Source organism: Protopterus annectens, chromosome 4.part1 (genome assembly GCF_019279795.1).
Source record: "Protopterus annectens isolate FY-2018-M chromosome 4.part1, PAN1.0, whole genome shotgun sequence".
In the NCBI taxonomy this organism is placed as follows: Eukaryota; Metazoa; Chordata; order Ceratodontiformes; family Protopteridae; genus Protopterus; species Protopterus annectens.
The window spans coordinates 145,987,118-146,003,181 of NC_056734.1; the positions used below are offsets into that span (position 1 = coordinate 145,987,118).

The following is a 16,064-nucleotide window of genomic DNA, read 5'->3' on the forward strand; positions in this document are numbered from 1 at the left end:
TTGTTGCAAAAAAAGAAAAAAAAAACAAAAACATTATCCTTGTTTCCCATCTTTCCTGACCTAGAGTAGTCCAAATACAGGCTTTGCTGTATTCTGGACTTTTGGAAAGTTCCTGTGTTGCCCATTTCCTTTCTTGGATAAAGGGAGGCTTCTTTGTTCACCAGTGGCAGTGGGGAGCTTAAAGCAGCCTATCTATCCCTGGAGGAGTGTTCCCAGCACAATAATCTAGTAGTCTATTGGCCGTTTTGGGCCAATTTCTAGCTCTTTCAACTCCCCCTGTATAAAACCCACTTTAGCGCGGCTTTGCTCGATTTTGCGCATAGTGCAGCATCGGGCAGCACCGCTTAATTGGGATTAAACCATTCTCGTCTCCATAAAGTCTGCTCTTCACTTTTTCCCTTAGAACTGATCTAATTCTCATAATAAACACCCTATTCCTACTCTAAAGCCTGGCACTTGCTCACTAAAGCAATTATATAAGTCAGCACTAAAAAATTAAAAGCACTACACCCTCACAAACTCCCCTTGAGTACCTTGTTCCCCATTGGCCCCTTTTTTCATTTATAAAGGAATTAACAATACTATTCTAGCATGTCCAAAGGTCAGTTGTCAATCTCCTCTCCGGTCCAGCTGGTGAATCTGGGAATCTTGAGGCAATGTTACAACTGCCTCATGTACACAGACAACCCTCTCCTCCTCCCAACAAATTCCAACATATGTGAGAGATGCAACCATATAGCCAAACTGGAGGCTAAGCTCTCTCAACTCAGTACTGGCGTAACCAGTCAGGAGGAGAAGGAAACCACACTCACTACAATTCCAGTCTCACATAGACCTACCATGACAGCAAACCAAACACATAAACACACAAAAACATACTCGGAGGCTCTAAATAAAAATCTGCCTAAGTAGCAGAGACCTCCAAAGCAGACACCCAAGCAACTGCTACCTCAAAACAAAACACATGCAACACATAGCTCACAAAGCCAGTGTGCTGAACCATCACAGCTCTTAAGGCTAAACAACACACCTGATACACTTGTAATAGGTGACTCTATTGTCAGGCACACTGACATCCCGCTCACCAGGCTGAACAAGGAGAAGGTCACGGTAAGCTGCCTGTCGGGCACTAGGATCCGCCACATAACACAAACACTCAGGTCACTCCAAGGCAAGTACAAATATGACTCAGTCATTGTCCATGCTGGTGTGAATGACCTGAGACGTACCTCCCTGGACTACATGAAATGAGACATAGAGGAGCTCTCTGAGCATGTAGCCCAGGCTGGTATGACCCTGACCTTGAGTAGCATCTTACCCTCACCAAGAATGATGCCACAATATGAAGACAAGATGATCAATTTCAACAATTGGCTTAAGTATTGGTGTCATTCAAAGGGGATCCAATGCCTGTCAGCCTGGGATGACATGCTCGACAAGCCACGATGCTTCGCTAGGGGCGGCTTGCACCTGTCACCCCTGTGCTTTCGGATATTGGCAAGGGCACTTGCCACCACCATAGTGCCTTTTTTAGGCAAGGCTCAAAAGACAAACCCACCTCCATAGGTATCACAAGGGATAAGAAACTAAGAGTAATGCTACTCAATGCCAGAAGTCTAAACCTCAAGATGCACACACTCAAAACTCTCCTTAGCATGGAGAACATCGATATCTGTGCAGTAACAGAAACCTGGTTTAAGGCTCCCGAGAGCACCCCAGCACTACCAGGTTAAACCTCATACCATGCTTTTCGGCCCCAAAACTTGGACTGAACCACAAAAGGAGGGGGAGTATCAATATTCGTCAAAGATACCCACACCTCCAGGTTGGTGGCACAGCACAAAGCATCAGAGACTATCCATGTGTAGCTAACAGTGGGTAAAACTGCCTTCCAGTTTATAGCCTGCTACAGACCACCCTCCCAAACCCAGGAACCCTACTCGGCCTTCCTGAGAACACTGGAAAATATGAAGGTTTCTCCAAACACCATTATATTGGGCGACGTCAACTACCCAAACATAGACTGGGAGCATTACTCTAGCTCCAATACCCTAGCCCAAAGGTTCCTAGAATTTATAAACTCAAATGCTGTGGAACAACTTGTTACCACTCCCACAAGAGGGAAAACATCCTGGACCTGATCATCACCAACATGGGGACTCTATGCTCCAGACCAGAAGTGTATCCCTCACTGGTAAGATCAGACCATAAACTAATCTCACTGGATATTCACATCCCGACCCCACCCCTGTCCAGAAAGCCACAGTGAAAAACTTCTCTAAAGCAAATTTCACACTCCTCAAAACCGAGGTGGAATCCTTCAAAGCCCCCGGGCCTGTGGAAAATACGGCCCAGATCGCAGAATCCTTTATAAACGCATTCTGTGAACACCTTCAGGAATGCATGGATCATGCAATCCCAAATAAAACCAAGGCCCAATCCTGCAGAGGCAGACGTCCTGTCTGGTGGATCCCAGCCATAAACAAACTATATAATAGAAGGAGTAAGCTACTACATGATAGAGCAAAATCCCAAAAAGGGAAGGCATCTCTGATCAGTATTAGCAAAAGACTACGGGCAATCATAAAATCGTTTAAGGCCAACTTAAAGAGAAAATTTGCACAGGACACTAAGGATAATCACAAGGCTTTCTTTAGTTATGTCAGGAACCTGGGTGGGAATTCCCAGATATGCTCAGAATTAGTCCAAAATGACAAAAAATACACAGAACCCACAGACATTGCCAACATCCTAGCTGACAGGTTCAGCGCAAACTCCCCCCCCCCACCAAAAGGGCAAATATCTATCCCAGCAGTGTGCTGCCCCCCTGACATCTCAGATGCTCAGGTAAGAGCCGCCCTCTCCAAAACAAAAAACACAGCATCAATGGGACCAGACGGTGTCCCGGGCTGCATCCTACATGAACTCTAAGAAGAGTTAAACCCAAACATAAAACTGCTTTTCAATCTCAGCCTTACTACAGGATATGTACCCAAAGAGTGGCGTACAGCAACAGTGGTCCCTCTCCACAAAGGTGGTGCCTCAACAGATCCTGGAAACTATCACCCCATATGCCTGACTAGCTTGGTCTGCAAAGCTATGGAAAGGATCATCATGGACCTCATAAATAAAGGTATTGGGGACCTACAGACACTGGATCCTACCCAGTTCGGCTTGGTTAAGGGCTGATCCTGCCTCTTAAACCTGGTCGATTTCTTTGAAACAGTCACCAAGGCCATTGATGAGGGGAAGGTGGTCCACACAGCCTACCTGGACCTTGCAAAAGCCTTTGATACAATACCCCACTCGGGCATTATAGATAAGCTCACCAGCTTAAATATAAACCTCTATGTCACTAGATGGGTTGCAAACTGGCTCAAAGATAGAACCCACATTGTTAGAATTGCTGGAGTCATGTCAGACTCCAAACCAGTTACAAGTGGTGTCCCACAAGGCTCAGTCCTGGGACCTCTCTTGTTCGGTATATATTTCTCGGAGGTACAAGCCACCATGGAAGGACTGTGGCTGACCAAGTTCGCAGAGGACTGCAAACTGGGCGCCATAATCGACTCTCCAGCCGACACAAGCGTCCTCCAAAAGGGCCTAATAGAAACAGACAACTGGTGCCAGAGCCATGGCCTCAAGCTAAATGCCAAAAAGTGTATAGTCATCCCCTCTGGCAAAAACAAAGTGCCCACAAATTACCACATAGGTGGTAATCCATTAGGTACGGAAGAAGTAATTAGGGACCTGGGGACCCAAGTTGATAGCAATCTCTCATTTGACAACCAAGAGCCTTGAGCAGCCTACCTGTCCTTGGGGGAAGTGACCTCAGCACAAGAAGCTGTAGTAATTGGTTGTTTAGGACCATTCCTAGCTCTTTTGTAGTTCACTGCATAAAATCCGCCTCTGGGCATTTTTTTCTGGCTATACTGATCAGACAAGTTCCACCTCGGTTTACAGAATGGTCCTAGCAGCAACGACTCGAAAAAGCGACTACCTTCTGGATTTAAGTATCTTTGCTTTTTTTTCACTGGAAATAGCTTCTGTTGCTTACTTTAAACTAGCCTGAACTGTTTTTTTACTGATTACTGCATTTATTTTAAAATCTGCACTTAAAGTTACATTTAGTAGAATTTAATCGAAAGTTTGCTTGTTTGTTTGTTTAATTTAACTGTGGAGGCTGCCCACTAAAGTGTGCTAGCCTGTGTAACTAATTTATCACTGTTTCTGCATTTTCTGTGTGTTTCTACAAAAAAAACAAAAAAACAAAAAAATAATCCTTGTTTTCCCGCCTTCCTTGACTAGTTTAGACCAGTATACAGGCATTGCTGTATTCTGGGCTGTGGTGTAGTTCCTGTGTTGTCCATTACCTTACTTGGATAGAAGGAAGTTTCTTTGCTCACCAGTGGGAGTGGGGAGCCTTGAGCAGCCTACCTGTCCTTGGGGGAAGTGACCTCAGCACAAGAAGCTGTAGTAATTGGTTGTTTGGGACCATTCCTAGCTCTTTTGTAGTTCACTGCTTAAAATCCGCGTTTGCACAGCTTTGCGCGGTCGTGCGCATAGCGCAGCGCCAGTTAAACAAGGTTAAACTTTTTCTGGCTCCGCCAAGTCTGCTCTTCAATTTTTCCCTTAGAACTGTTCTACTTGCAATCTAAACAGCCTATACTCTATCTGAAAAGCTCAGCACTTGCTCCTAAAGCATTTTTTACACAGGTAAAGCACTCTTAAACAAAAGAAAGTACTTCATTCACCTAAATTCCCTTGAGTACCCATTTCCCTATAGGTCCTTTCTGACTCAGTTATACAGCAATCTTTTTCACTATTTCTAGCATTTCGAAGGGTCAGTTGCTGGCGTCCTCTCCTGTTCAGCTGGTGAATCTGGGACTCTTGAGGCAATGTTACAATTGCCTCATGTACACAGACAACCCTCTCCTCCTCCCAACAAATACAAATATATGCGAGAGATGCAACTATATAGCCAAACTGGAGGCTGAGCTCTCTCAATTCAGTACTGGCAAGACCAGTCAGGAGGAGAAGGTAACCACGCACTCCACAAACCCAGTCTCACATAGAACTATTGCAACTGCAAACCAAACACATAAACACACAAAAACATACTCAGAGGCGCTGATTAAAAATCTACCAAAACAACAGAGGCCTCCAAAGCAGCCACCCAAGCAACCACCACCTCAAGACATAGCACATGCAACACATAGTTCACAGTCAGTGTGCTAAACAGTCACAGCCCTTAAGGCCAAACAACATGCCAGACACACTTGTAATAGGCGACTCCATAGTCAGACACACTGACGTCCCGCTCACCAAACTGAACAAGGAAAAGGTCACAGTAAGCTGCCTGTTGGGAGCTAGAATCTGCCACATAACACAAGCACTCAGGTCACTCCACCGCAAGTACAAATATGACTCAGTCATTGTACATGCCGGTGTGAACGACCTGAGACGTACCTCCCTGGACTACATGAAAAGAGACATAGAGGAGCTCTCTGATTATGTAGCCCAGGCCGGTATGACCCTGACCCTGAGCAGCATCTTACCCTCACCAAGAATGATGCCACAGTACAAAGACAAAATGATCAGTTTTAACAATTGGCTTAATTACTGGTGTCATTCTAAGGGGATACAATGTCTGTCTGCTAGGGATGACATGCTTGACAAGCCACGCTGCTTCGCAAGGGATGGCTTGCACCTGTCACCCCTGGGCTTCCGGATATTGGCCAAGGCTCTTGCCACCCCCATAGTGCCTTTTTTAGGCAAGGCTCAAATGATAAACCTACCTCCCTAGAAAACACAAGTGGAAAAAAACTAAGGGTAATGCTGCTCAATGCCAGAAGTCTAAACCTCAAGATGCACACCCTCGAAGCCCTCCTAAGTATGGAGAACATCGATGTCTGTGCAGTGACTGAAACCTGGTTCAAGGCTTCTGAGAGCACCCCAGCACTATCAGGTTTTACCTCATATCATGCTTTCCGGCCCCAAAACTTGGACCGAACCACAAAAGGAGGGGGAGTATCCATTTTCATCAAAGATACCCACACCTCCAGGTTAGTGGCAATGCACGAAGCATCGGAGACTATCCAGGTGCAACTAACCATAGGCAAAACTGCCTTACAGTTTGTAGCATGCTACAGACCACCCTCTCAAACTCAGGAACCCCACACAGCCTTCCTGAAGACACTGGAGAGTATGAATGTCTCTCCAAATACCATCATTTTGGAAGACTTCAACTACCCAAACATAGACTGGGAACATTACTCAAGCCCCAACACCCTAGCCCAAAGGTTCCTAGAATTCATAAACTCAAATGCAATGGAACAACTAGTCACCATTCCCACAAGAGGAGACAATATACTAGACCTGATCATCACAAACATGGGGACAAAATGCTCCACACTGGAAGTATATCCCTCTTTGGTAAGATCAGACCATAAATTAATCTCACTGGAAATCCACATCCCACCCCCACCCCCTGCACAAAAGACCACAGTGAAGAACTTCTCAAAAGCAAACTTCACACTTCTTAAGACTGAAGTGGTATCCTTCAAGGCCCCTGAGCCAGTGGAAACCACAACCCACACTGCTGAATCCTTTGCAAATGCCTTCTATGGGCACCTTCAAGAATGCATGGATCATGCAATCCCAAATAAAACCAAGACCCATTCCCCAAAGGCAGGCACCGGTCTGGTGGACCCCAGCCATAAACAAACTTTACAACAGGAGGAGGAAGCTACTACATGACAGAGCAAAATCCCTAAAAGGGAAGGCATCTCTGATCAGTACTAGAAAAAACTACGATCACTCATAAAATCATCCAAGGCCAACTTTGAGAGGAAAATCGCAAAAGACACAAAAGACAATCACAAGGCCTTCTTTAGCTATGTTAGAAACCTGGGTGGAAACTCCCAGATATGCTCAGAGTTAGTCCAAAATGACACAAAATACACTGAACCCACTGACATTGCCAACATTCTGGCAGACAGGTTCAGTGCAAATTTCTCCTCCCCCTCTCCCCCAAAAGGAGAAATAACTATCCCAGCAGAGTGTAGCCTCCCTAACATCTCAGATGCCAAGGTGAGAGCCGCCCTCTCTAAAGCTAAAAACACAGCATCAATGGGACCGGATGGTGTCCCGGGCTGTGTGCTACATGAACTCCAAGAGGAACTAAACCCACACATAAGGCTGCTGTTTAATCTTAGCCTTACTACAGGATACATACCCAAAGAGTGGCGTACTGCAACAGTGGTCCCACTTCACAAAGGCGGTGCTTCTATGACCCTGGAAATTACCGCTACATAAGCTTGATGAGCCTGGTCTGCAAAGCTATGGAGAGGATCATTATGGAAGTCATAAACAAAGACATTGGGGACCTACAGACATTGGATCCTACCCAATTTGGCTTTGTCAAGGGCAGATCCTGCCTTTTGAACTTGGTCGACTTTTTTGAAACAGTCACTAAGGCCATTGATGAGGGTAAGGCAGTTCACACAGCCTACCTTGACCTTGCAAAAGCCTTTGACACAATACCCCACTCGGGCATCATAGACAAACTCACCAGTTTAAATGTAAACCCATATGTCACAAGATGGGTTGCAAACTGGCTCAAGGACAGAACCCACAGGGTCAGAGTTGCTGGAGCTATGTCAGACTCTAAGCCAGTCACAAGTGGTGTCCCACAGGGCTCAGTCCTGGGACCCCTCTTGTTCGGCATTTATTTTTCCGAGGTACAGGCAAACATAGGAGGATTGTGGCTGACAAAGTTCGCAGATGACTGCAAACTGGGCACCATAATTGATACTCCAGTGGACACAAACATCCTTCATAGAGGCCTCATAGAAATGGATAATTGGTGCCAGAGCCATGGCCTTAAGCTGAACGCCAAAAAATGTATAGTCATACCCTTTGGGAAAAACAAGGTACCGACAAATTACCCCATAGGTGGTAATTCATTAAGTACGGAAGAGGTAATCAGGGACCTAGTGACCCAGGTTGACAGTAACCTCTCATTTGACACACATTGCCAAAGTGGTTAGGAAGACCTTCTATATTGCCCACCTTAACATAAAGGGTTTCACATCTAGATCAAGAGAGGTCATTGTGCCCCTGTACTCTTCTCTTATCAGGCCAATGATTGAGTACAATGCCCCATTTGGGATGTATCTCACCCGGCACCTGCAGCAGTTGGAAAGACCCCAAAAGTTCCTCACCAAGAGGATAAAGGGTCTTAAATATATGTCATATGCTGCCCGACTGAAAAAACTCCAGCTCTATTCAGTCGCATACCGCCTACTCAGAGGTGATCTGTGCCTGACGTACAAGGCCATGTCCAATCCGGAATTAATGGACATGCTCCACCTCAGAAAATCCAAATCCATCAGAGCCACGAGAACAAGAGACTTAAACCTCAACACAGAAATAAATAGGACGTGCTGGAGGGATAGATTCATAACCCAGAGGCTCCCTACACTCTGGAACAGAATCCCAGTCCATGTTAGGCAGAGCCCCTCACTAACTCTATTCAAGAGAAATCTCGACGAGTGGATGGAAGATTGTATGTTTACCCCGGGGGTCATCTCTGTGTCACTACTAGACAGAGGCACAGTAAACTAAACCCTAAAAGGGCGTAGTATTCTCATCCTAAGGGGTGGTGAAAGCCACACAAACTCTGACTGGGCTTATAAATGCCCTAGGGCAGATAGCCTAGTACGAACCTATGAACCTATGAACCTAAGTGGTTAGAAAAACATTTTATATAGCCCACCTAATCATGAAGGGATTCACATCTAGATCAGGGGAGGTCATCGTGCCTCATTACTCATCCCTCATCAGGCCCATAATTGAGTACAATGCCCCTTTTGGGATGTACCTTACCAGACACCTGCAGCAACTGGAAAGACCCCAAAAGTACCTCACCAAGAGGATCAAAGGGCTCAAACAGATGCCATATGCTGCCCGGCTAAAGAAACTCCAGCTCTACTCAGTGGCATACCACCTGCTCAGAGGCGATCTGTGCCTGACGTATAAAGCCATGTCCAACCTGGAATTAATGGACATGCTGCACCTCAGAAAATCCAAATGCCATCGAGCTACGCGCTCGAGAGACTTGAACCTCAGCACTGAAATAAATAGGACATGCTGGAGGGACAAATTCATAACCCAGAGGCTCCCTTCACTCTGGAATAAAATCCCAGTCCAGGTTAGGCAGAGTCCCTCATTGACCCTCTTCAAGAGGAATCTTGATGAGTGGATGTGAGATCATAGGTTTACCCCGGGTATCACTTCTGTGTCACTGTTAGACAGAGACACAGTATACTAACCTCAAAAAAGGGCATAGCAAAATTAATTTAAAATGGGTGGCAAAAGCCAAAAACACTCTGGCTAGGCTTATAAATGCCCTAGGGCAGATAGCCTAGTATGAACCTATGAACCTACTGTGGAAACATGTTCATCAAAAGATAATGACTTTATCAATAACAGTGCATAGATCCATTATAATGGTGTCTAACTGGAGGTATGTGTCATGTCAATTAGATGGTATAGGAAAATGTTTTGTTTACCACAATTAACTGCACTATATTTTCTCACATTTCATTTGAGACCATTGTCCCTGCACCAATTGTTAGCATATTCTACCCACATTGCTGTAATTTGAGTGAAGAGAAGAAAGAATAATGATACCCAATTCACAGGCACCTGCAAACTTAGATAACCATAGACCAGGAGTGCTGGCCTGAAATTCAGAAAAATGGATTCTACATAGGAGATGGACCAACACTGAGTCCTGTGGTATACCAATGTTAACATTTTTGATTTCAGATGTAGCACCTGCAAGTCTAACCACATGGGTTCTGTAAAGCAAAAAGTTAAATATGCACTGTATAACATAAGGACTTATAGTTGCATTTATAAGTCTATGAATAATGCCTGTTGGGAATACGTCAAAGGCCTTGGCTAGATCCAGGCATGTTGTATGCACCGCATGACTACTATCCACGGCTTCAGTGACTTTTTCAAATAAGTTAATGAGGTTAAAGAGGCAACACCTTCATTTAACAAAGCGAGATTGATAAGGATCCAGGATGAAGACACATTCAATGTCCAGATTAATGAGGTCTGTAATAATACATTCCATAACTTTGCATATGAGGCTAGTGAGACTAATAGGTCTATAGTTGCAAGGGTCTGTTGTTGGGCCACCCTTGTGTAATTGAATTAAAGTGGATATTTTCGAGACTACAGGAATGTAACCAGTGGAGAGGCTGAGATTAAAGATGTTAAGTGGGTCTGATAATCAGGGATGTCTGTATGTTATCCAGGTCCATGGCTGAGGTATTCTTAGTTTTTGAGAAGGCTGTGAAATTTGTGGAATAGCTGTAATTGTGAATGGAGTAAAATGTGCACTAATTTTATCAGCTAGGATGTTAGCTATTTCATTGGGGTGACAGCGGGCAGTATTATTTTGGACTAGCACCACACATGGGTGGACCATGTTAACAACAACGGTCTCAAATTAAATGTGAAACATGTTACATAGTTAATTTTATAAAAACTGTTGTGTGTTGGGTGCTAGTTCTTAAATTCCTGACATGGTTAAAAACTGAGTATTTCTGGTTTTAGTGGCTGTTTTAAGTTCATATTCAGCCTTGACCTTCTGGTCAATTGATGGATAAGAGCAAGGCTTTTGCATGTGAAACACTGTATAGTGATCATCATTCATTTCTGCAGCCAGTAATGTGCAACTACCAAGCTTTTCCTCAGAAGGTTGCACTGCCTGCATACTGGGGAAGAATTTCCCCTTTGCCAATGATGGTGGTACATCAGATTTAGTACTTAGAAGCAGTGGAGGGTGGGGTGGAAGGACAAAAAATGTTTTGTTTTTTATTTTTAGTTTTGAATGCTGTTCACATTCAGGATTTTTCCTTGTGGGCAGTAAGAGGAAGGTAGGAGTCTGAAAAATATTTTTTTCCTAACACAAGTAGAGGAAAATGACTGTTTTTATTAAAAAAGAAAGAAATCGATAAACCCTCTCTGAGGATGCTGTAGATTGAGAGTTGTTTTCTTTGTTGTGAAGTGTGTTAATCTTGAAAGTGATTATAATTCACTTGGGTGTGCATGTTGGTCATTACACTCCATATTGACTGCTGGATGAAGTATGTGTACTGTTTTGCAAAGATGATATGGTCTAGCATGGGCAATGAATTTTGAAAGAAGCTATATTTCACACCCTCTCCCATAAATGATCAATCAATTATACCTAGCCATCTCCCAAGTCAGGAAGGTTTTGTATAGCATCTGCCTATTAGAGTGAGACATCTGTCTATTCCCAGTCCTATAAACTTTATAATTCAGATGCCTAAATAGAACAGTTAAAAATTAAAATGGTTTCCTCACTTTACAGCTGCCATTGTATCCTCTTGTGTCATTGGCTCTCATCCTGCTGCTCCTACTTCCTGTTACACACCGAATTTGGTGATATGAATTCAGTTTTCATCTGCTTGTTTTTTTAATATAAATACTGCGTGTACTTATATAGAAGCAAGTATTTCAATCTGTTTTGTAATGTTCTCTTAGGGTGATGATGGTACTCCAGGACGCCAAGGGCCAACAGGGACGCCTGGACCTGCAGGGACAAAAGGTAAGACACAACAAACTCACTAAGACTTTTAACTGTGTAAACTATTGGTGTAGAATGGCTTACATAACATACAACACATTTAAGTCAAAAACGTCTGATTACAGAATCAGCTAACATCAGCAAACATTTATCTGTTTATTTATTTCAATAGAGTCAGAGATATTAAAACTTAATTTAGATGTAATTGCTCTTTTAGTCTGTTAATTACACCTTTCCGGTCTATATTTATCGATTCCAAGTAAAGTCATGATAATCAATAGCTCTTCTTCTACCATACCAACAAAGTTTAGGATATTCTGTAGAATAGAATTCTGAATTTTATTTACCCAAATGTATATCATGCACTGTGAATGTCTGTGCATGTGTGTCAATAGTGTTGTTGCATTTGACTCACTCATCACATTTCATTATATAGTAAACACAAGGTTCATAGGTTGGTACTAGGCTATCGGCCCTAGGGCCTGTACAAGCCTAGCCATAACAATTCCCTGGATATTTCTTCCCACAATATTTACTTCCCTGGATCCCTGTCTAGCAGGGCAACTGACGTGATCCCCGAGGTGAATTTCCTATCTCCCATCCAATTGTCAAGGTTCCTTTTGAAGAGTGCCAAGGAGGCGCTCTGCTTGACATGTATGGGCAGTCTTTTCCAGAGTATGGGGAGTCTCTGGGTCAGGAGCCTATCCCTCCAGCATGTTTTGTTCATTGTGATGACAAGGTTTAGATCCCTGGAGCGTGTGGCTCTGAGGGATTGGGATTTCTTTAAGTGGAGCATGTCCAACAGCTCAGGGTTTGACATGGCCTTGTATGTTAAGTAGAGATCACCTCTGAGTAGACGATATGATCTAGAGTATAGCTGGAGTTTTTTTAGACGGTCAGCATAGGGCATCTGCTTTAGGCCTGTGATTCTTTTAGTGAGGTATTTCTGTGGCCTTTCCAGCTGTTGCAGATGTCTTGTGAGGTACATACCAAATGGGGCATTGTATTCTATAATGGGTCTAATGAGGGATGAGTACAGTGGGACAATGACCTCCTTTTTTTCTGGATGAAAAGCCCTTAGTGATGAGGTGTGCTGCATAGAAGGATTTTCTGACTGTTGTGGCGATGTGGTTATCGAAGGTGAGGCCACTGTCCACCTGTGTCCATAAGTCTCTCATCACACTTTCGGTGTTTAGTGTACTGCCACCTATGTGGTAATTCATGGGTACATGTTTTTTCCCAAAGGGGATAACTATACATTTCTTGGCATTAAGCTTGAGCCCATGGCTCTGGCACCAAGCATCTGTTTCTGTAAGGCCCTTTTGTAGAATATCCACATCATTTGGGGATTCAGTAATGGCTCCCAGTTTGCAGTAATCTACAAACTTTGTTAGCCAGAGTCCCTTAGTGTTGGCCTCTACTTCAGAGAAGTAGATGCTAAACAAGAGCGGTCCCAGGACTGAACCCTCAGGTACTCCACTTGTCACTTATCTGGAGCTGGATTTGGAGTTGGCTACTTTTACAGTCTGGGTTCTGTCAGTAAGCCAGTTAGAAACCCATCGAGTAACGTAGGGATTTATGCCTAGCTTAGTAAGTTTATCTGTGATTCCAGAGTGGGGTTGGTGTCAAAAGCCTTGGCGAGGTCCAGATTGGCTGTGTGGACCTCATTACCCTCATACACAGCTCTGGAGATTGATTCGAAGAAGTCAATCAGGTTCAGAAGACAAGATCGGCCCTTCGTCAACCCAAACTGGGTGGGGTCCAGTGTTTGAAGGTTGCCAATGTCTTTGTTTATAAGTTGCATGATAATGTATTCCATGCCCTTGCAGATCAAGCTTGTCAGACTGATGGGACAGTAGTTCCCGGGATCCAAGGTGGATCCCCCTTTGTGGAGTGGGATAACTGTAGCTGTGCGCCATTCAGTGGACACTAAGCCTAAGGTGAGGCTATGATTAAACATGACACTTAGGTGAGGTGCCAGTTCATTTTGTAGTTCATGCAGTACACAGCCCGGGATGTCATCTGGTCCCATGGATGCTGTATTCTTAGCTTTGGAGAGTGTAGTTTCTACCTGTGTAGCCATGATTTCTGGAATTTGGCAATCTTTTGGTATTGAGATGGGCCCTTTAGGGGGTGAGAAGGGGATTGAAGTTGGCACTAAATCGATCTGCCAGGATATTGGCAATATTCTTGAGATCAGTATATTTAATGCCATTCTGTTGTAGCTCAGAGCAGATCTGAGCATTGCCATTTAGATTCTTGGCATAACTATAGAATGCCTTGTGGTTGTCTTTTGAATTTTTAGCAATTTTATTTTCGCAACTTGCTTTGGAGGATTTTATGAGGGATCTCCGCTTCTTACTGAGGCTGGTAAGGGAGTTATTTTGCATCCTAGGATTTTCCTTTTTTCTGCAACAGTTTCTTCCTTCTGTTGTATAGTTTGTTTATGGAAGAGGACCACCAGATTGGCTTCCTTTCTTTGGAAGAGAGCATCTTGGTTCTTTTTGGGATGGCACGATTCATGCATGAGTGGATGTGCTCGGACAGTGCCTTAGTGTAGGACTCATCAATCGAACTTTCAGTTCCCGTCTGCATGGGTGTCATGAAGTTTGTCACTTCTGACTTGAGTAGCATGAAGTTGGCTTTGGAGAAGCTTTTTACAGAGGTTTCCTCACTGGGGGGTGGGGGTGGGATGTGGATGTAAAAGGTGATTAGCTTATGGTCAGACCTGACCAATGAGGGGTGTGACCACTGGTGTGAAGCATCTATCTCCCATGTTGGTAATGACCAGGTCTAGGATATTGGAGCCCCTTGTGGGACAATGGATTAGTTGATCCAGGGCATTGGAACTTATGATTTCCAAGAGCCAATGGGAAAAGGTATTGGTACCTAAGTAGTTTTCCCAGTTAATGGCTGGGTAGTTGAAATCACCCAGTATTAGGGTGTTGGTTGTATTTTAATATTTTCCAGTATGTTTAGAAAGGTGCAGTGAGAATCTTGGGGGATCTGTAGCAAGCTACAATTTAGATTGTAGTCTTACCTAGTGGTAGTTGCACCTGGAGAATTTCAGATGCATTGTGTTGGGCAACTAGCCTGTAGGTGTGAATATCCTTGGTGAATATGGACACTCCTCCACCTTTAGTGTTTCGGTCATGGTTTGGTGGCCAAAAAGTGTGAGTTGTAGCCTTGTATTGCAGGGGTGCTCTCTGGAGCTTTGATCCAAGTCTCGGTTACTGCACAGATATCGATGTTCTCCATTTTTAGGAGTGCGTCGAGAGACTGCATTTTGAGGTTTAGACTTCTAGCATTGAGTAGCATTACCTTCAGATTTTGCATGCTTGTATCTGTTACAGTGGTGGTTTTGTCCTTTCAACCTTACCTAAAAAAGGCACTATAGGGGCGGCAAGAGCTTTAGCCAGTAACCTGAATCTCAGGGGTGACAGGTGCAGACCATCTCTGGTAAAGTATTGTGGTTTGTCGATCATGTCATCCCAGGCAGACAGATACTGTATCCCCTTCGAATAACACCAGAAGCTTAGCCAGTTGTTGAAGTCAATCATTTTGCCCTTATACTGTGGTATCATTCTGGGTGAAAGCAGGATGCTACTCAGGGCTAGGGTCATACCTGCCTGGGCCACATAATCCGAGAGCTCTTCCATGTCTCTTTTCATGTAGTCCAGGGAGTTATGTCTCAAATCATTCACTCCAACATGGACAATGACAGAGTCTTATTTGTACTTTTTGTGGAATGACTTGAGTGCTTTATGTGGTGGATCCTGGCACCTGACAGGCAGCTGACTATAATTTTCTCCTTGTTCAGCCTGGTGAGTGGGACATCAGTGTGCCTGACTATAGAGTTACCTATGACTAAAGTGTTGGGTACATTTTCTTACCTTAGGAGCTGTTGTTGGGTGGCACACTGGTGTTGTGAGCTATGTGTCACTTTGGTTGTGAATGGTGTTTGTTTGTTTGTGTTTCAGCTTTGGAGGTCCTTGTTACTTGGGCAGGTTAATGTTAAGGGCCTCCACATATGTGGGTTTAGTGTTGCTATGTGTGGGTGTTGATGGTATGGGTTTTGAAGAGCTATGTGTTGCGTGAGATGTAGTGCAGGTGTTAACCTTCTCCTCTTGACTGTCTAACACAATCTTGGCTGGAGAGAGCTTTTCTTCCAGTTTGGCTATGTAAGTGCATCTCTCACAGGTTGTAGTGTTGGTTGGTAGGAGGAGAGGTTGTCATGAGGCAGTTGCTGCATTGCCCGAATATGCCCAGATTCACCAGGTGGACAGGAGAAATCACCGGAAGCTGACCCTTAGACATGCCTGTTTAGGTGCTTTTTTTGTAAAGTACAAGAGATGTTTTCCCATACCTTTGCAAGGTACTTTGCAATTATAGGCTGTTTAGGGCCTACGATTAATTTCTTCTTATTGACAAG

At 44.1% G+C, this 16,064-nt stretch overlaps 1 protein-coding gene across 1 annotated transcript in view; it reads left to right on the plus strand.

The window, feature by feature from the left end:
- Nucleotides 1–16,064, plus strand: part of LOC122801189 (collagen alpha-4(IV) chain-like) — a 1,621,248-nt gene that overhangs the window by 1,307,076 nt on the left and 298,108 nt on the right. The window contains exon 35 of the mRNA XM_044070748.1: nucleotides 11,590–11,653. Within this exon, the coding sequence (XP_043926683.1) occupies nucleotides 11,590–11,653 (64 nt within the window). The remainder of the gene's footprint in view (nucleotides 1–11,589; nucleotides 11,654–16,064) is intronic.